Genomic DNA, 23,368 nt, shown 5'->3' on the forward strand with positions numbered 1-23,368 from the left:
AATTACCCAAAGTAGAATGCACATTACTCAGTGTGAGCACCTTGCCAGGCTTGGGAATATTAGTTACACTGGTGCTTTAGGTAAACCAATATATGATTAATCATAGTCAGAGGCAACATTAGTACATTTGGCGATTACATTCATGTTAGATTACAGAGTCATCTCAAACATTCAAAAAGAAGCATCTCCTTCTCTCATCTTAATGCTTTCACTCTAATCAGTATATGACAAAATTGTTACTTTTTCATGTATATTATGTTACTACTAGATTTACAACAAATATACACTATAGTAGGCCTATCCAACCTATATTTCATATATAATTTCAGACGTAAATATTTTTTAAGCCAAATTTCATCCAAAATATTTCTTGTTATATTAATAAAGGTTAAAATAAGAAATATAGTTTGAGATTTTATTTTTTTAAATATGTGAAATTTTTTGTAATGTCCCTATTGATTCAAACCCAAGGCACTCCAATTACTGTTTAGTTGCTATAGAAACTGAGCTATGAGACCAAGCTGGTTCGGTTTTTCCTGAGGAAATTCAGTATTTTTTAAATACCAGTACCAGATTATACATTTCTTGAATGTAATTGAAGATGTTCTTCAATTAAAATTTGTGCCACGTTTGTCCTGACCTATAATCATAATCATTTTTCATAATAATCTAAGTTAATTCAGTCAATTCTAATCAGCAAATCAATCAGACAATCATAATCAATCAATTTGATTTTGAAATAATTTCATCTGATTTGTCTGCTTGTTATATTCCTTGGTTTAGTAAAAATTAAAATTGTAATTTATCAGACAATTTTGATATTTTTATTTTTTTTTTATAAGAACTGCTACTGATTAATATTAAGCAAGGTTTACTCAAGATATGGAAATATGAAATGTGAATTTCATACATTTTTTCATGTGCAACTGCAGCACATAATTCATGTGCCTATCAACGCCCTGCACATAATGATATCATGTGACTAAAAATGATGCTACATAACTTTGTTATAGTGACTAGATAATACCATAGTTGCATGTACATTGCAGTTAGCGATTACTAATGTGAGATAAGAACATTACGGAGAACATACAAATGTTGCGATGGTCACTAATGTAATTCCATGTTCGCATAATGATTTCATCATGTTCTGTTGAGTAATATGTTTTCTGTATCGTGGATGCTTTGTCCAATTGTAGTAGCGATATTCCAAGCAAATTTAATATGTTTTTTTTTTTTCTTATGACATGCATTGCTATCCTTACTGTTCATTATTATGCTTTTGCTATACATAGAATCCAGAAGTATATGATTTGTTTTCTGACTCCCATCATAAACTGACAATCTCTATGAATTTATTTATTGTGACCTGAATGCAAACCAGAATAGGAATGCTAAACATATACCTTTGGGAAAAATCTGGGAAAATAAAATTAAAAAATTAAAATTAAATATTACTTATTTAAAAGGATCGATTAAGTTATCGATATACAGTACCAAGAGACAGATCAAAACAATTCAGTCCAGGCTATCAATTTTTTTTTTGACAAAAACGTGTGACATGCCTGAATATGGATTACATCACATCATGACCATATATAGGCACATCATGACTATACAACATTTTTTTATCAAAGAAAATTTGGACAGAGCTTTAGATGATTTACAGTCTTTTTATAAAAATCCTATTATCAGCCATTTAAATAGTCTAATTCAAAGAATTGTAGGCTATTATTACCAAGCAACAAAGAAAGGTACTGTAAAGGTTGCCTGGTAGCCCACAGTGTTATTTACTTGATTGGTATGCCAGTACCAACCCAAGCCTAGTATTAATACATAACGTTAACAGTAACGGTATGTCATATATTTTAGTACAACCGGATAAAAATTTACCCAATAAACCCAGTGGCGTATCTATGGTTGCCCCCCCCCCCACAAAAAAAATCATGCTCAAGTAGTTAAAAATCACCCAAAACACCTTATTTTACGAATTAGCAACCCTCAACCTGTCTCTTATATAAAACCCAATAATGACAAAATTTGTAAATCATTTCTTCAGTCTATAGGTTTCAAATTCTTTAGTTTCAAATAAAATTCTTACTAATGGGCCAGTAGACCCTAACTTTGAATAGGGTATTCAGAATATCTAATTGCTTATAATCATTTTATTCATCTTGTTCGTCTCAGCATGAGCATTTCTTAACTTGTCATCAGTTATCATTATTATTTTCAAATTCTTTGTGCCGTCTATAAATTGTTTGTGGATCCATTTTACCTTGAATTATCTTGTGTACATTACAAAAAGTTTATTCAGTTGTTAATCTTTCTCTTTGATTCTTGACTCAATTCATTGATCAAGTGAACGTTTAAGTCATTTTATATCATTGTCAGAAATGGTGCTTCAAAAATTTTCCCATGCATATGAAAAATACAACTGTGAAAGCTCAAAATTGAAACAAAAAATGGGAAAAATCTCTCTGCAGAATATATTGAGGCTTAATAAATTCCTTTCATTTTTCACATATCATGAAAACCACCAGCCCTGACGATAGATCAGCACCCACAATTGTATACTGTATTGGGAGTCTAGGGGTTAAATCATGGTGCTTTATTAGAGTGTCTATGATGAACTCTGACCCGAAGTCTTTGAAGACAATATCTGAAAATATTTGTTTCCCAGTTTATATAGTTAATTGAACCTACCTGCCTATTTTTATATGAAATATCTCCCTAATTCTTAGTTAAATTCATTAATAAAATTGTGCAAAAGACCTATAATTGTTAAAGAAAATTTTCTCATGAATATAATATAAAAGTAGGATGTGCACTTCATAATCATGGACAAATTATTAGATATTTATTTGTTACAATTTTTATTTTATTATTATTTTTTTTAATTACCCAGTTGCTTGGATTTTAGGGTGCAAAACAATATAGGAACAACATTGTTTATAAATCTAAAAATTTGTGATGAAAGAAAGTATGAATTTATTAATTTGTGATGAAAATATTTTCCCTTTCTAATTTTATTTAGAGCTAAAAAATATACTTTAATAAACAAAGTGAACATTTCAAATATTTATTTTTATTTTCCAGGTATTTTAATTCAATGTGACAATAATGTATGCGTTTAAAATAGTTTTCCTCTTGACGAATTAAATCTTGAGCAATTAAAGCTTCACACACATTGCTGGCAATTGATTGTGATTTAATTTCCATGAGAATAACGAGTAAAATTAGATTATTTTCCATGTAAACATTACTGACAGCTACAAGGATATCAGGTTTCTTGGAATTTCTTTAGACAAGTCCATTTACTGCAGGCCATTAAAATCGTTTTCATTGACAGAAAACAAGTTCAAAATTGTGTGAAATTGCAGTAGTGTGAACTCAGTAAAGCAAATAGCTGGTAAATACATTTGAATTGTATATTTTCTAATGTGCAATTATTATGCCTTAGCCGAAACTACAATTATGCAGATTTATTGCTTTGACGAATAAAATAATCAGAGATTACCACGTTTTTTGGATGAAAGAAGGCGATAGAATTCATTTTCTGTTTTTTTTTATGTAATAAAACTTCATCACCAACTTCTGAGTAAGTTCAGGTCAGTTGTATTTGATTTCAGCAACTTTACATTTTACTTGCATCATCTCTCACGTGGTCTGCCACTGGGTAATTCATTCCCATTTGCTAAACATACAAATATGCTTCTAGGCAACATGTGTAATAAGCAACATTATAATGTCACTATCAGTGTTAAAAATGAATTTTTTGACAAGAATGAGGGAATGGCCTGTTACACAGACCATCCGGTAAAAACTTGTCAGACCAAAAAAAGAGGGGGAAACTTTAATGTGGTAAACCATATCAGAACATCTGAAAGTGTTCCAAACTTTCACAGTTAATCTACGCTCCAGGGACTTAGCCATCAAACTATTCCCCTCCCAACAACTCCCACTAGGCCTTTTACTATAGGCCCTGCTGGTCCCTGTCCGGAATCATCAAATCTCTGATTGACTGCTTAGCCTCCAGAACAAATCCTAGCACTGCCACTAAATGTCGCCTCATTGACCAGCTATAGCCCACTTTATCCACTTTTCTCTGAAGCCCCTTCATCCTCATACCCATGTTATTTCCCATAGTAAAGCCACTGCTTTTTTAGGAGTGTTCGTAGCCATACCCAAGTAATTTGCACGCTGACCAATAAATTTAATTCCACAGTACCCAAAGAGATACCCATTATAATAATCTGGGTGGACAGTTTGTAGAGTACAATGTGCCGTACCTTGATTAAGAACACAAGCGAAATGCATAGTAAGTACAAAGAACATCCACCTACATTAAGTCTGAGGACCCGAACAACATGAAATTTTTTACATCACCTTGTTCAAACTGAAACTTTACTCTTTACGCCCATTTTAACCAGGAAATTCAAGTACCTTGGGGAAAATTGTAACCAATTTGAATCATATTACATAACTCACTATCACTATATCCCTTCAAATTAGTTCCTTGTTTCTTCTTTCAAAACATTTCTGTTAGGCAAAATTTGAGTGTGTCTATTTTGTTCATTCTTTTGCTGACTTCTGGTAGCCAATCATGTCAAGCTCAGGGCTGACGGTAAGCTTTCCCCGGCCCCACCCACATGACCAAGTGCCCCTTACATCCTGATACCTGTAATCCAAAAGCATGTCCCCTGTTGGACAGCTCGGCCCCTAGAAAATATATCCTACAGCCGCCACAGAACTACACATTTTTATCATTGGCACTAAACAAAAAAACTTGATGCCAGGATTATACAATAATAATAAAAATTATAATAATAATTATTATTATTATTATAATTTTGTCTTAAATAGCGCATTATGCTAAAGCCTCGATGCGCTTAGCAATAAAAATGAAACTGCCGGATTAACGCTTGATGTCTCCCTGGTTTCGTTTGTTGCCATGTTTACATCATCGCAAATACAGTAGTGCAATATTTCACGAATGCCCGCATAGGAACCTTGGCCCTCGCAAAAGTCTGGTCTACCTGTATATTTTATTTCTACAATATTTTTGTGAGGTGGTCCATTCAGCTGAAGCATAGACCCTCATTAGATATAATGTATTTGCAGTACACAACCAAAACCATTCATGGCTTGCAAATGTTGTAACTCTTCTTCCATATTGTGTTTGTTTTGTAAATGGTTGTGTGTTTATCTTGGAACTTGACAGCTCTCACTAGTGTTATAATAAGGTAAACTTGTTTTGTATCTATGCACACAAACTGTATAGTCTTTCATGCTTTGTGACCCCATCTCAAAGTGATAAGAGGCCTACTGTGTAGTACTCATGCTGATATTTCAGAATAGATAAGTGAGTAGCGCTTATTATTTCAATACATAATATTTATGCGTTGAAATTTCAAAATTTATTGGCCAAAGGGTGGGGGGGGGCATGTGTCCCGGTCAGGGGCAGACTTAGGGAGGGTCGGGAAGACAAGTTCATACACCAGTTCATACTGTGTTGTCGATCTAGTTCTAAAACTCGACGATATAATTCTGTATACAGTAGTAACCCCACTTTCATAGTCTAAATAAGATCTTTAAGAATAATACTTAATAGAAGATTCGTAGAAAATCCTTATCTTCTAATATTCCTGAAGAACTTTTTGGACACATTGTTTATCCTGTCGTTTTTTTAAAATTGAAGATGTACGCCTAACACTTTTAGCAAAGACCAGATGCACAAGTAGTTTTAATGATTCTACTAGCGAGTCTAAGCTTCTCTACTCAAAACATTTGTATGTTTAGTACTAATACAAATCTAAAAAAAAAATCATTCAGGAAACTATAAACAGATTAGTGGGTACTGAGATTTTGGTGTATTTGAAAAGCTCTCTCTATGAAATATATAAACAAGTTGTCAGTATGCAAAGTCTGCAGTAAATTACTACCATTCGAGCATAAATGTCATGGGTTAAAGGTCCCCCTCTGGAACTCATTTTGTAGGTAAAATGTTGATATGCTTTGCAGCAGCTGCTTAGCAACCATTGGTACCAGGAGGATGTTCTTAATAATCACAATTTTGTTTTTCTCAAGTGCTTATAAATGCACTTGGGCCTCCATAAGATAGGATGCAGAAGTAGAGGCAAGCACACACCAATGTTTATTGGAATAGTAAGTAATTACTTAAGACTCAGACAAGTTTCTATTTCACTAAGAAACTATTTGTGTAGACAGGGAGTACTGTCATTCTGTTAAAAATTGTGTGCCTTGTAAACTTAACAGGATGTGAATTACATTTAATAAGGTTGAGTATACACCATATCCTTTATTTAGTGTACAAAAATACAAGTGACACATATGGTAATATGATAGGCCTTTTTAGGGAACTTCAAGGTGTTCTGTTAATAAAGATTTCCATAGTGTTTATAGAAAATCAGTTGCTTTGTTAGTCTTCAAGTAGTTTTTTTTTTCTCTTTTTAAAAGTGAACTACTAAAATGTTGAATTCTCTGTATTATGTACTAATACAGGGGTACGTGAACAAGTACCTTTACCTGCCAAAGAGTAACCTTTTTTCTTTATATTTGGCTTTGCCCTCTGGATAGAAAAGGCTTAACCTTTTCTATCCAGAGGGCAAGCCTGTAACATAAGATTAAGAATGAATAGTGCAATTGTAATAGACACAAAAGTTTTACGTGGCCCTCTTCTCCAACTTTTTAAATTGCGACCCAATTTTTGCTGACCTAGTTGATCGTGTATCAACCTAAAAATGAAAGCCCATAATATTTGAGGATAACCCACAAAATCTGAAGATTTAATTTTCATTGGGTCCTTCTGGTGGTGATTGGGCTGTACACCAGGTGACAGTCCCCTGCATTCTTTAACATGGGCTATTATTACAGATGGTCTGGGGCCCTGGCTTTGGTCATTGAAAGCTCATTGGCATGTTATACCATTGTTTCATATGCTCCTTGTAGGCTGATAATTACCCTTTTATCACTAATTTTGCAAAAATAATAACTACTAGTAACAAGTTGCAACCAGGTTTGTGTAGGGTGAAAGCAAATTCATGTAAAACTTTCCGAAATATCGCAGGGAACCCCTGCAATATCTCAGAAGATATTCGAGTTATTCAGTGCCCATGCGTTCGTACTACTATCAGGCAATGGAAAACAAAATAATGTTTGCGCGCGCTAAGACTATCTCAGATATCTACACCTACTGCTGCTCCCTCAGGATTTCCCATGGTTTGGATTACTGTGGAAAGAAGAAAAAATCTCGGGAGATCAAAATTGTTACCACTTGTTACTAATTGTTACAAGTTGAAATATTTTCTGTTAGTGTGAAAAGGGTATTAATGTGGGATAAAAATCTTAGCAATTGGGCGTGATATGTTACAGAAGCCAAAACACCTCCTCCCTAATCTGTACAATCCTGTATAGGCTACTAAGGCTGTTTTCATACATGGCAGCTAAGAGTTAGCAGGATCTAGATTACAAACTTTTGCGCTGACCTGTGTGTTCATACAAGAAATTCCCCGATCCAGATATCAAGAAGATGACGGTGTGATCACTGGCCAATAGAAAACTAGAAATTGGGTTAATGATAGATACGTGCTCAACTTGCTAACCAATAGCACTCTCTAACCGTTAGCGTATCTTGATCCTGGTAATGGTTAACGTTAACCGATCAGGTGCTCTCACACGTGCCAACGGTTAACTCCCGATCTGAATACTAAGGCTCTAGTGTGAACTTGACCATAATAATCATATGATAATAAAATCAACAGCAAAAGTCTGTAGTTATATAAGGTGATGAGTAAGGTGATAAGTAGTTACAGTGTGTCTCCAGATTTCAATGTCTTGTATTTAGTTTGATCTTCTGTCAATCAGTCCATGAAGACATATATACAGAGTTGTTATCTTTTTATGAGTCTTACTATATTAGATATGTTTTTTTTTATTAAATATAAAGCTGTTTTTATTAGGCTAATAAACATAACAAAATCAATATATGGCTTACTTACTTTGTATATTTAAACAATTTATTGACTTTCAAATTGAAAATTTTAATGAAAAAGTATTCCTCTCCAATTAACCTATACAAATTCTTATATTCATTGTATATTTCTATATATGTTTTTTCATATTTTTTAGGTCAAATTGATTGTTGAAATTTAAAAGAACTTGTAGTAAAAAGTACATAAATCAGTAAAAACTGAATAGTTTTGATCTCATTGAATGTAACAAAAATTAACAAAAAGTGATTTTAACTGTGAAATATACTTTTTTTAATCTATGCAACCTTTAAATTAATGCCATGTAATCTAATCAACAAATCAATGGCAAGAATTTATATAGGTGTTGGTAAATACACATTTAATAGTGTGACAACCAATATTTTCTTGATCATAAGTTAGGAGGTATATAGCTTGGTGGTTAAGATGCTCATCTCAAAACTTGAATGTTCAAATCCTGTGAAAATCCAGATTTTGTTCTTTCTCAAGACCACAAACTAAAAATCGGGGGTGTGCACCTTCCCCCTCCCTTTCGCGTTTGCGCCTGTTCACTTAAATTTTAGTTTCTTAGTGGCTAAAAACCACCTTGAGCCTTTAATGTGGAAGGCACTATAAAAATACTTGACCATTGACTGCTACCTTGCTTAAAACCTCATCACCAATTTCATTCTGTTCAATGAGAACAAAACAAATAAATATTTAAACAAACAAAAATATAATTGTTTAATCCACATATTGTTTGCTTATTTAACAGTTAGACCTATTTAATACATTTCCTATTTATGTGGCTATATTAGTAACTTGTAAATGTATAGCATCTACATATCTGTTTGGAATCTGTTGTAGTCATCATTGAAACCCACTGTTTCCTTCCTGGAATGTTTCCTGTTATTTTTCTCTCAAAAGTATAAAAAAGAAAAGCAGATGTTTCCATAGTCGAATTACATTCATGTTCAATCTGTGTCTTCTATGTAACAATAATGAAGAAATATTTGTACAGTACTATATTAATTATTATAATTTATTTGTTCGTGGTTAGGTATTATGTGTTTTTTCCATTGTATTTCTGTATTTTTATTGTCTAATTTTATATTTACATACTTATTTTGGTATAAACATGGTTGAAGACATAAAAATCATGTTAATAATTCACTACATTTCACATAACTAAGAAAGAAAATGCTATATGATTACTAATGTTCTTGTTATATATTAATAATATTAATTTGCCACTACATTAGGCTCCATCATATATTCATAACAAAATCAATTTCTCACTTTGCAAGGTTTCAAACATGATTTCTTTTGCTTGTTGTGATGGTGAGCATTAGCAGCTTATTTAGGTGTGTTAGCATGAGGGGGTTGTATTGATATGAGGGGGAAATGGGAGGGTGATAAAAACAGTTATGGGGAGTTAGCTTATTTAGGTGTGTTAACATAAGTGAGTGTGTTAATATAATGGGCTGATGGGAGGGTTTGATACAAAAGTTGGAGGGAGTTAGCTACTATAGGCATGAGTTAATATCCTCTATAAATACTTGAGCATATTTTTTTTTGCTTATAGCATTTTAGAAGGGGGTCTGGAGGGGCACTGACATTAGCTGAAGCTTTTCAAACCCCTTCTTCTTAGATATGCTACTGATAAGTATAAATTTCAATGCATTTTTTCTTACCAAATGTGTAATACCTTTAAATCTAAAATTAACAATATATCCTCTTGATAAAAATGGTAGATAGAATATAAAAACCTTTTTATCTATCAAACTTTATTTTTTGATTTAATGCCCAGTTATCAAAATAGATTAACTTATTTTGTATTTATACCATACTCGCGCGAATAAGCACCCCTCTCGAATAAGCATCCCTCTTAAAGTGAAAATTGTCTTAAGCGCCCCGTTTGAATGAGCGCCCCTCCTAGTTTGAATAAGCGCCCCTCCTAGTTTGAATAAGTGCCCCTCGGTGTTTATACATTTTTTTTTTTAATATCTTGTGATTGATTTTTTTTTTGCAAACGATAATTTAACTAATCCTGAGAATGTGGTTTGCTTGATTTCAGCTGAGGAGTGGATTCACATTTTCTTCTTATAATGTCAATTTCAAAATGAGGATATTTTATCCTAGACAGATGAGAGCTCCCTGGACAGTATCTTTCCAACTTTTCTCTTCTTAAATTTGTCTACTTCTCTTTTTCTTTTCCTGACAATTTGCACTTATAGCACGTTTTCATGTGAGTGTGCAAGTAGACCTACAATGATCCTGCTAATCTCAATTGGCAGATGGCCAACAAGCTTAAACTTATACACCATCATCACCTCCTCTAATTTCATCTGCTGTTGTAAACCTCACAGAATTCTTGTCACGAGCCATGATCTCTGGACAATTATCTTTTCTACACCAGAACCATTTGTAATCTTCAGTTTTCGGATGTCCTGTAATTTTTTTCATTCAGAAATCGCCCATTGAATTTTCCAAGTTCCCAAAAGAACCACTAAATTTTCATGTATTTCCATAAGCGCCACCTCAATTTCCATTCTGTTTTCATAAGCGCCCCCCGTTTGAATAAGCGCTCTGTTTTCATAAGCGCCCCTCAAAAAGGGCAGAAAATATTTTAAGCGCCCGGGCACTTATTCGTGCGAGAATGGTACTTACAATTTCTAATAGTTAAGTGAAAGTGAGGAGTTGATCTGTTACTTGGTTGTTAAGACACTTGCCTTCCAATCCCAGAGTCATGGGTTCAAACCCTGTCAAGTTACAACAACATTTTTTTCTTGTTAAAGCCACCAACAACTCCACTTCCTAAGTTGCATATGAGACTTATTTTATGTTGAGAATTTTGCTAAGTTTCTCTAATTTATCCTGTTATTGGCAATTATGCTGTTGGATGAATTGAAATTAAAAAAAAATGTTCTCTCCTTATTTTTGAGGTTGTTATTTCCGTCATGGAGTATTAAATTATCTTGCCTCTGGTTGGATTTAATTGCTTTTTCATGAACTTTAGGCTGTATTTACGAGGCTTGTTGCAAAGAAAATATTTTGCTTATCTCTAAGACTTAGTTTATGTAAATCATTTCTTATAAAGACATGTAAACTTGTTAAATATTAAATTGAATAGATTCAAATACCCCTGTAGCCGGAGGGATTATATGTCGTTGAGCAGCCTGCTAACGTCAAATCTTGCACTTTCATTTCAAAACAGGCAAAAGGAATATGGTCATCAATAGGCCTACAGGTTAATGTTATGAATAATAACCTGGAATACATTAACTTAGCTATGTCACCTTTAGAACTATACTGCCTGTATCATTCCCCGGTGTACTGTTTATGCATGCAATATTGTACATATGACTGTAGAGCAAATTATTATAGTGGACCAAACTTAAAATTATGTAACATTTTTAATACAATAATTATAGAAGTCATGTATAGCAATACTGAACATATGTCCATGTGGTTTTGAGATTTGACTCTGTGGTGTGATTGCAGATTAAATGCTTCTTTTGTATAGGGACTAAAATAGCAATTTACCAGTATGCTAATAAGCGTAATTAAACACAAGGCTTGAGTAATTTTCAAAATATGAATAGCATTTGGCTTTAAGCTAGAATAATAAAGTCACAGGCAACAAGAATCATTTTCTTAATTAAGGATTTCTTCTTTTTACCTTTGTCTTTGTTTCATTGTTTTCTTATCACATAATACTTACTGCTAAGCATTTGCTGTCCTAATTAATTCTTGTTTTTTAATACTTTAGATTTTAGGTATTATTTTTTAAATTAATGTTTTACATATTGCACAAATTGTAATCTTGCAATTTAGCAATTTTGCTGCTGTTAGAGAAGTTGAATAAAATTGATTTGAATTTAAAACGCCTCCAATGTCTGCATACAAATTAAGTTTTTAAAATTTAAAACTTTAGCCTGCTATCGTGATGGTTTTGCAGAAGAAAAAAAGAAACATTTTTTAATAGGATATCAATTATTATTGGTATGCATGGTAAACAATTTTATGATTTTTTTTTTAATGAATTTATGGAAGTTGTAAGTTCTAAATTTTTGTATTACTTTTTTTAGATGTATTGAATGATTGGTTAGTCTGCATCATCATCATCCACTATGGGCTGTGCTCATTCCCGATCTGAGAATCTGACGATGCCAGAACGAGTTCTCCAATCGGTTGAATCATCTGACGGATACTTCCGACAGACTCTGCAGACACCAATGGACTACATTCTAAAGAGTGAGGGCGTGGAGATGTCGAACGAGATGTCATATCATGGACCACCATCTCACTTACAGAATTCCATTGACATGCATCCCTTCTGGCATTTCTATGGCCGTGATTATATTCCTTCGGTGCGCTACATAGACAAGAGCCATGAGCAACCCCCTAGTCTGTTGCCAACAGCAGCAAACGCGCAGGAACTCCGTGCCATTGAGTTGCATGAAACAATGCATAGTCTGCGTAAACAAGTAGTTGGGGTGATCGAACGGAAGAAAAATGAACAAAAGGCAGCGGCTACAATCGTGGAAGAATCTGACGGAAATTTCAGTTTATCTAAAGAAGAACAAAGTACTTTAGATTTCTTAGAAGCGGCTTTAAATGATTTAGACGACACTCCAAACGATTCTAAAGACTCGTCGCATAGTTCATTAGACTTGCAACTTATGAACGCTAGTAGTAATGGGCATCAACAGAAAAACGCATTAGAAGTTGATGATGAATTAATTGTGGATCCAAGTACAAGGATAGGAAGACGAGTTCACCAAAATGCAATGTATTTGCCATCTCTTCCACCGAACACAAGACAAAATCTAAAAGAAAGGATACTCCTACAAAGCGAATCATCCGAAATGGAAGAAAACAAGATGGACGCTAGCAATATGAAAAACTCTGGTGAAAATATGATCCAAAGAAAGGGCTCACAATACACCAAAAACCAAAGTAATGCAAATGTTGTACCTTTCAGTAAATCATATGTGGAGGAAAAGTCTGAAAAGGAAAAACTAGAACGGCGATCCAGTAGTGTGCGCGATTTAGTAAGACTCTTCAGTGTAAATAGCGAAAAAGAGAATGTAGATAACTCAAATAATTTTGTGAATGAAAAAGAAGAGTTACATATACAGGGAGGATATAAAGAATCAATGATTAATTATGAGAATGGTAACAACGCTCAAAATATCGCCACAGCCAGGAGTAGCAGGCGGAAATCCATTGACGATATGTCTGATGATTCTGCTATTGTGACTGAAACACACGATCTCGTCGATGAGAACTTCTTGACCATGCATCAAACAGCGGTTGGAGGACATAAAAAACTATCTGTAACCGATTCAACACTAACACAGAAGAGCATCGACAGTGGCATCTCATAGTCTAGTTTCTTGTGACAACCTTATGTGAATTACCCATATGTAGCCATGATGATGACATTCATATTATATCCATATATGGCCATGATCATATCTTATCCAATCCATATGGGCATGAGGATATTTGTACCAGATTATATATACAAAGGCAAATATATATTTGTATCATGTTTGTATTTTATATAAAGGCCAAAAGGGTCAAGCCTGACAAAATCTATTGTAATGTGGTATTTTTATCAAGGAGGAGCTCAGTAAGCTTAATTTAATATTATTTGATACGTTGATCATGAGTTTTAGCCTTGTAGTTACCATTTATGAACCAAAAAGCATGGGGTAATACTGGCAGGGGAGCATGGTTAAGACTTGTAGAATACAAGGTCTCGTAATCTCGAAAGCTCCGATGAGGGCAGTAGAGTATATTGGCCCTAACAGCCGCATAAAAAAGATCTATAATCAATCAGCAAAAAAGATAATCAATCAGCAAAAAAGATCAATCAATCAGCCGGTAATCCTAGAGCTCCTCATCGGAGAAAAAATTTTTCTATCAATCGATCAGCCGAGTATTTCTAGAGTTTCTCATCAGGGCTAATAATAATAATAAAAATAATTAAAGGCCCATATAAAAAAGATCTATTAATCGATCAGCCGAGTATTATACATAAATATTTGTATAGATTACTATGATTTCCTACTGATCAACCATGAATGTCTCATTGGCAACTCAATTTTTTGGGAACCTATACATGTACTCTTTTTAATCTATGGATATTTTTTCAATGAATTTTGTAACTTATGCAAATATTAATATAATCAAATTATATTTTTAGGTAAGATATTTTGCTACAGAGAAATAGTTTAATTGGTGTCTAATGAAACAATATTTGTAATGATTTAATCGTGGAGGAATAAGTTTATTCCTTAATGCTTTAATGATGAATGAGTTTGTGTGTCACAAACATGTAAAATTTATTAAACTGAACTTTGTCATACCTGGAACCAAATGTATGAGGCCCATAGAGTAAAAATATAAATATACAAAAATATTAACTTCCTATGCTTGTAATATAGGAGTGCATTTAAATGACCATTACATGTGTACAACCATATTCTAGAAATAAAAAAGACCAATACAGCTGTCGACACAGTTCTAGCCCTGGCACAATGGAGCTCTTGCACGAACCGTGGCCGTACTTAAAGGTGAAGATTCTCATGCGTTTTTTGGGGGTTTTTTTTAATCTCACATCAAACCAACAATTATTTTATTAAAAGTTGTGTAGATATGGAAGAGAGTGAGGTTGATGAAATTTTCAAATGACAACAAGATATAGATAGGTACTTATGTATATCTTTGAATTATTTAATCATAACAAAGTCCAAGACTTTTCATGGAGTTCTCACACATGTAAATCTCTTGCATGCATGTCAAAGGTTATCTCATATCCAATGACACTTTCCTATCATTCTGTAACCAATGATCACCAAGTTAACAGGGGTCTGTAGTTGCAGGAATCTCCAGATATCAGCATGGTCTCCCGCAAATCATTTAAATGTATTGAGAAAGTTCAATTAAACTAGGTCTTCTTGAAGTAGATTTTTCCAAATTGGTACCCCTAAGTTGACACCACCATATAAGCCTGTAGCCAGGGGGTTCGAGGGGTTTGAAAGAACCCCCTTTTCCAGAAATGCCCTTTTAAATTATTACTAAAAAGTACCATTTACTTGAAAGTTTTTGAAATTAACTCCAAATATTTGAAATTTGGAATTTTTATTGCCATTTCCGGACATCTGAGGTGTCATATCTTAAGAAATAAATGGCGGGGGCAGAGGTGGGTTTGGCCTTTTGTGAAAAATTAGAAACCCCTTTAAATATCTCACTTACAGGCTTGATATTTTGAAGACAGAGTAACATTATTCTGGTTGTAAATTTAATGACAGCATACCTACTCTAAATTACTCACTTATGTACCTTCAGAGTATATACTTTACACGACAACAAAAAAAAATGTAATTTTCAAATGCAGAAATTATGAATTGTAGTTTTATTGGATGACATCATCTTCTTTGTTGTTATGTGGCCAAGTCCCATGACATGACAACATGTAATGACTAAATATGGTTGTGAACTGAAATTATTTCCTGTTTTATTATTTTGGAAAAATTTGGATAAAATTATATTTCAACCATTAACTAATAAAATCTACAACGTTGTCCCAAATATAATATATTTTTGAATTGTAGAATGGAAAAAGGATGAGATTTGAATTCATGGAAGTGAAATGGTAAACTAATTTGGGAATACTACCTGACTGGGTTCGTTAACCATAATTAGTAATTAGATATTCATAATTGTTTGAGATTAGGTCATTAGTCCAACTTTAATTGCTGTATTGCATGTGTGTGCTAAAATATCTTTAATTTTAATAAGATTTTTCTATGTATTTGTTATTAATTCATACATTATATAATTTGTATATTTTCCCCTTTTGAACAGGTAGCATAATGTATAATTTCAAAATATGTAGGTTTGGTGGTAATGGTGCCCCCCCCCCTCACCCCACAGTACCTGTGCATAAAATAGTGTAGTTTGCCCTCCAGTTTCAGACCCCTTGAATTCAAGACCACTTTTTCAAAGTACCAACCAAGTTTTTAGCCTGGTGTAAAAATAGCCACTGCCTTTTTAAATTCACAAAACAATGTCCTTTAATTATATATGTTTACCATGAACATATATTTCCATTATTATCAATATTGTGTTATTATTTCTGGTTTCATTCAACTTCCAAGTAATTTATCTACTAAATTGCTCTATTGATCATCTGACACATGTTTACCAAATGTCAGTAACATTTTCATTTCAAATAAAATATTGATATTTAAACCTTGTCATATGGGATGTCAGATACTGATAAAACTTGACAATTTATTCTTTGCAAATACTTATATGCTTTCAATTCTGGTATCATATTCCTTTTCACTTCCTTAAACAAATGTGAACAACTTTAAAACAGTGTAATTTTACAGGCAATGTGATATTATTCACTACATATAATTTTTTCACTATATTTAGCTGGTCCATTTAACTGACTTCATCATTTGGAATGCGCTATTGAATTAAGTTTATGAGGAAGTGGAGTCTAGACCAGATCATTTGGATCACTTGATTCTCTATAACATAATTTTTTTAAGCTTTGGGGTGGGGAGTTGATCATTTGGGAAATGTGCTCAATAACCAGGTCAGTTTATGAGGCTGGGGGCAGGGGAATTGAGAGCTGATTATTTGGGACCCTCGATGTTTTTGTAACTCAAGTCTCTTTATGAGGCTGGGGTGGGGAAAGCTAATCATTTAGGACCCTTGATGCTCTATATCCAATTCTATGAGGCTGGGGGGTAAGGAGCTAATCATTTTGGACCATTGATGCTCTATATCCCAAGTTTTTTTCTGAGGCTTGCAGGGGGCGGGGTTGGGGGTGTGGAGAGCTGAACATTTAGGACCCTTGATTTTATATATCCAAGTCTATGAGGCAGAGGGGGTTGGGGTGGAGAGCTGACCATTAAGTCCATTGATGCTCTATATCCAAGTCTCTTCATGAGGCGTGGTTGGGGTGTGGTGGGAAGCTAACCATTTAGGACCATTGATGCTCTATATCCAAGTCTCTTTATGAGACTCAGGGTGGTATGGAGAGCTGACCATTTAGGACCCTTGATACTCTATAACCAAGTCGCTCTATAAAGCTTGGGGAGTGGATATCTGATCATTTGTGACCCTTGATGCTCTCTACAGTATACAAGTCTCTTTATGAGACTTAGTGGTAAATTTAGGACCATTGATGCTCTATAAAGCTTGGGGAGTGGATATCTGATCATTTGTGACCCTTGATGCTCTCTACAGTATACAAGTGTCTTTATGAGGCTTAGTGGTATAGAGCTGATTATACATAACCTTCAGCACCTCTCTTCAAGAGGATTCGGGGTGACAGAGTTGATCATACGGAACTGATAACACTACCCAACTTGCTTTAGGTGGCTTTCAGAAAGGAAGTTGTTTTCATTTGTGAAAAATAGAATCCTTTCTTGGCAGGATGAACATAAGACATTTTCATTAGAAAGTTCATCATCTGAACCACAACCTAAGCCACATCCATTCCAAAATAAAGACTATTCCCGATAAAAGGAGTTCAGGAATGCAAATTTAACGTATAAACATATATTTATATTTAAACATGTATTTATTAATGTATGATTACTGTATTAATATTTGTATCCCCCACCCATTTGGAATTCAAACCCATTCCTTTAATCTACCAAGTGAGCTCTTGGGCCAAACTGGTATTCTCTTTGGATTCTCCATTTAAGGGCATATAACTGTTTTATTAAGGTATTGCGTGGTATGAAAAATGTATGGATAAATCACATGGTATATTGATTATGTGGTATGAAGAAACATGTAAAGAAAAACTAATGTAGAAATATATTCTTTTAATTAGTAACCCATACTTATTATTTACTACCTTTGATTATTTGTTTAAAGGCTAAAATCAAAGGTTCTGCATGCCTAATGAAATTGTTTTAATGTATTATTTCTTTTATAGACCTTGACCATTGTTGGCTGATGCAATTAATGTTTGAAACCTTTGACATTAAAGTGGGCTTATAGCCTGGTGGATTATTTTACATAAATATACTTAAATGATAGGCCATGGGCTTATACCTGAGAAACATCATTATTATCCTCATAAACCACATTATACTGGTTTCAAAAGATACTCAACTATTTCTTATTTTTGTTGTTTTGTTGAATTGTGGTTAAATCTTTCCATGTGTCTTATTACAGTGCTTTAAATTACCATTTCAATCACTTATGACATTACTATTAAAAATCCTGACATTTTTTGTCCTTTGATAGATTGCAGACTTTGAATCATATTAAATATTTTTTTTAAATAAACACATATAGGCCTATATTTCTTGGCTAAATATTGTAGTATTATTTTATTTTTTAATATTGTCTATCTTCTAATAGTTTCTTTGTATATTTCATATGGAATTTACCATACTGTTAGAGTTATTTACTATTGTATTGAGGGTGCTATAATTGGTAAGGCCCAATAAAAAAAATTATTAGTTTATCACCCTCGTGCGCATGTCTTTTATGGTACTGGAAAAAAAAAATTTGAAAATTTTTTTTGGAAATTTTTTTTATTTCTTTTATTTATTTTTTTCATTTATTTTATTAAATGGTTAATAGATATTGTTTGCATTATCTAAATCATGTTTTACTTTGAATATCAATGCACCAGCAAACAACCCAAGGGTGATATTTGGCTTTAGCAAAATAAAAAATAAATAAAAAAAAACCTCCCTCCCTCACTTTTCCTGCCCATATAGGGTGATAAACTAATAATATTTTTTATAGGGCCTAATGTGTGTTGTAATAACTAGTAGAGACAATTGATACAGTATATCATTATTTTCATAGCTGAAACCAAATATTAGGATATATGCTTCAATTTATATCAGGCTGGTCCAAATTCCTGTTGCATATTATTTTAATAACCTTATTGTTTTTGCATGAATGCACAATTTAAAAATATTTTTGTTTCATCAATTGTATGCCTGGTTTTCCTATTTGAAATCATCATTATTTCTGTTTTTATTTCTTATGTAGTATACAGTAAATGTATAGAATGGAGGATGGTGGAAGACTACCTACAAATACTAACAACTCAAATATGTAATGTAACATAGTATATTCAATAAAAGCTATTGTATATTTTCATCGTAAAAAATTGATATATTTTTTTACTATGGAACCATATTTATTATATGTGAATAAACCAGCTCATCATTTGTGTTTAAATTTTTTTAACGGCACAAATGTTTACAGAATCAAATTAAGACAACAATTGGTATAAGGTTGACCAGGAAAATGTGATCATTATATTTATACTAAAGGGGGCATTCCTAATCTTCATATTATTTTCATAATTATTATTATTATAATTATTATTATCATCATTAATATTGTTATCTTTAGGACCATTTTTATGTTACTGTTAATATAATAATTATTATTATAATTGTTAATATTTATCATCAATCATGCTATAGTTATTTGTATTATGATTATTATTATTCAATTCAATATGTAATTTATTGTCAAACGTAGAAAAAACATAGCTTGAAATTAAGGCTGAATGTACACATAAAATTGTCTAAAATAATCACATAAAAACATAAAAACATTATTATTATTATTATTATTATTAATATTATTATTATTATTATTATTATTGTTATTATTATATTCTATATAAATGCCCTTGGTGATCTTAATCAGATTGTGTTAATTAAAGGTGTTATGTCAAATATCATTTTCACATGTCATATGTTTAAAGAGATTGCTATAAGTGCCTCTGATGAACATTTTATTATTATTATTATTATTATTATAAAATAATATGATAATGATATAATAATAATAATAATTATTATTATCATTATTTATCAATATCATTGATGTTAATGTTGTTATTATTAAGATTATTATTATTATTATTATTATTATTATTATTATTATTATCAATATTTTTAGATTTATTATCATTTAGTATTGTTATTATATTTTGTATAAATGGCCTTGGTGATCATAATCAGATCGTATTAATTAAAGGTGTTATGTCAAATACCTTAAATCATTTTCACATGTCATGTGTATAAATAGATTGGTATAAGTGCCTCTGATGACTGGTACATGACTCAGGCCACACAATTTTAATGATATTGCAGTGAGTCAACCCCAGTCATTCCAAATCCAATTGTTACCTTTACATCTTAAGAACACCTTGAATTAGATTGTAAGTCAAATTGGAGGCAGTAAATGATATTCTATTGACAGTTACTCTGTTGAAAATTTAAAAAGATATATAGACATTTTGTAAACAAAATATGTTCAAATTAATAAAAAAACAAAAACAAAAAAAAAAACATGTAAGATATTTGATTGCAATGGTTGTTTCTTTGGTTGTCAAATCCTGGTTTAGAATTCTGCTACTCGTCAACGTGTGCTCTCATGAATTATGTAGGTATAACAGAGATGAAGATGGACTTCAAGTGTATTATAAGCATGTAGTGTACAGTATATCTTAAAGGAAAAACAGGATTAAATAAGTAATCTTCCAATAAAATACACATCACAACAATTCAGTTTTTGTTAATTTATCTACTTTTTTACTACAAAAATCCAGAGTGATTACAAATGCAAAGAATATAAGAGCGGTATTATTTATGTGTCAGTTAAATAGACCAATAGAGAGTAAGCAAGTCAGATATTAAATTATATTTTTTAATGTTTATTTTTTAACAAACAATGTATCTTTAAAGTAGATTGTATATTTTTCTTATTCAAATTATTGTTAAATATTAATATTTATTATAGTATACATAATCAAATAATGATAATTAATATAACATAAAAATATCAAATAATAATTACTCTAAATAATCAAGTAATAATTATTTAAATAATATTGATATAATGTAATCCTCTGAACATAATGTTGTGTCGTCCCAGTAATAACATATCTACAGGGTGTCAGTTAGCTTTAAGTCATATACGTGTTCGGAGTAGCTCTATATTTACATGGATATGTATTTTTTTAAATATATTTTCGTTTTTGGCAAAATTCCAAATTCAGTGGATAGGTATATCGGGAACGTTTCACTGCAGTTAAAGAAATATTTTAATGTGAAGTTGATTTTACAGTGGCGGTGCCATGTCTAGAGTCATATTACAGCCATTAACAGCATGACAAACTCAGGATGTTAACCATCTCAACATGCTGCTAATAATAGTGGTATTAATATGCCTAATATTGATGAGGAGGAGGATCATAATTTGCTCCTTTTCGCCCGAAAAACTCCAAAATTTGGCTCTACAGTTTCCTGTATTTTTTTCAATTTGACGTCAATCTGATCTCTAACACAGCACGTATAACCAATGCCAACGAATGCGTGGTCTCTAAAATGATTGTATGAGATCACGGAACTGACAATTTAAAGATACTGAAAAGCTTTACAGTATTGTGAAGCAAGGTTAAGATGATGTTATGGAAAGGTTGTATGGTTGTACTAAGGTTGGATATTGATTAAAACTTGTTAAATGTGTTGTCTGCTTCAGCACCTAATTCAATTAAGCAAAGCAAAGTATGTGTATGACATCAAATCAACAGAAGGTCACGCATTGAACAATTCATTGATATGATATGATATATGACAAAATAAAATATATCACTTTATTTATACAGACATATACGTTGTCCCCATCGAGAGTGGAACACAAAACCATTTAATTAGCATGTCTGAGTTAATATATTCCCATTAAGGACACGTTGATTGTTTTATTATTATCATTAGATCATAGATCTATATATATAGTTTACTTTACATCTTAAATTTATTGATATAAAACGGTTGAATAATTAAATAACATAAAAATTAATTAATAATGAGTGTTAATTTTTTATTTATCGATTTTTAGCACTCCTACAACACAAATTTACAAGTGACATAAAGGCATGCAGTGGGAGTCTATTCTGATATTGCACGTACGTACGCGTCCCTGGTTGTCTAGCGCCCTTGTAGCGCGTATTTCGCGTTTCCGGTCCACGCGTTTCCGGTTCACGCGCATCCGCTTCGCGCGTCCGACAGCTGATTGAAATCGGAAGAATAATGTTATGTTAGTGTATAAGCGCCCTCTTACGTTGTAAATCCTCAAAATGGCCAAAACTTTCCAAAAGGGTCCTAAAATTTAAATTTCAGACACATACTCTACAAACACAGAATTATGTGAATTATTTATATACTGTGCATGATACCGTAATGATTAGCTTATAGTATATTGGTAATAAATTGCAGTAGGCCTAACTGTAGATAGATCATTTAAATCAAGTAAAATAGCATATAGAAAATGTGTGTAGGCCTACTGTTTCCCCTGGTTCTCAAACCATGGTGCGACTCAACTTTGGGCAAACTATTTTTACGGTTGCGAGACTTCTTTTGACATGAAAATGGGACTTTAGATAAGATCATGTCAAATCGGCAAAAGATTGACAAGCTATGCGTTTTTCGACCCAACATTAAGCACGATGCCCCTAAGACACCGCACACCTTTTGTGAAATTATTTATGTTTTTTAAGCAAGCCCTATAAAATGCTGACGATAAAATGTTTCTGTTTTTTAAATTTCCTTCTGTGCTACGTGTTGCCAATCATTGTTTGGACCAATGTATGTCTAGTTAGACTAGGTTGCCAGTGTTTTTAGATAAGGCTATTTTTGCATTAAAAAAAGGTAGGCCTAATTCTTTGCTTGGTTTTGAAATGGATTGGGCATTTCAGGCCTATTTTATTATTTTAACATGGTCCTGAAACATCACGCCCCCTACGACGTCCGTCTTTAAACCCGCCTCTATTGAGATTCTCGTCAGACCTTCATCCATCATTATAGCAACACCTGGTGACACTCCCTTTTAATTGCGCGTGTGTATGACAACACTATAAACGATAGAGATGTCTGTGAATTATGTTTTGTTTTAGGAAATTCACAACAAACAAACACAAAAAAGTAAGGTCAGTTTCATGATCTACAGTTGTTCTGCCTGATTTCATCACAGGAACCAATCGCTTCTTGTAATAAATTTGCCTTAACCATGGCAACGAAATTGCTTTGACCATCGTAAAATGTTGACCTTTGCGAAAAGTCAGGAATGTAGGCCTACTGTACCTCCATCAAAATTCCATCGATTCAGTTCAGTTGGGAAATTGTTGTTGTGGTTGAGAGCCAAGTTGTTATTTGAAGCAACTTTCTCCAACTCACCTACGGCGCAATAATGCAGTGGTAAATTTCATTTAAATGATTTTATAAGGTAAACAAACTCAAGTCGATCCACTTTATTTCTTTGTTTTTTTTTTTTTTGTTTTTTTTTTGTTTTTTTTT

At 32.6% G+C, this 23,368-nt stretch overlaps 1 protein-coding gene across 8 annotated transcripts in view; it reads left to right on the plus strand.

The window, feature by feature from the left end:
* The window catches only part of LOC117101637, a 33,114-nt gene extending 18,534 nt beyond the window's left edge, over window positions 1-14,580 (plus strand). For 7 of the 8 annotated variants that reach the window (XM_033241649.1, XM_033241646.1, XM_033241644.1 and 4 more), the window contains one exon: window positions 12,080-14,580. In XM_033241649.1, coding sequence (XP_033097540.1) covers window positions 12,122-13,381 — 1,260 coding nt within the window. In that variant the 5' untranslated portion in view covers window positions 12,080-12,121 and the 3' untranslated portion in view covers window positions 13,382-14,580. Of the gene's footprint in view, window positions 1-6,028; window positions 6,166-12,079 lie in introns of those variants that run through there. The other variant, XM_033241650.1, reaches the window with a different exon arrangement.
* Window positions 14,581-23,368: the final 8,788 nt, after the last annotated feature.

This window comes from Anneissia japonica, unplaced genomic scaffold, assembly GCF_011630105.1.
Source record: "Anneissia japonica isolate Jap-2015-1 unplaced genomic scaffold, ASM1163010v1 scaffold1696_len571195_cov180, whole genome shotgun sequence".
Lineage (NCBI taxonomy): Eukaryota > Metazoa > Echinodermata > Crinoidea > Comatulida > Comatulidae > Anneissia > Anneissia japonica.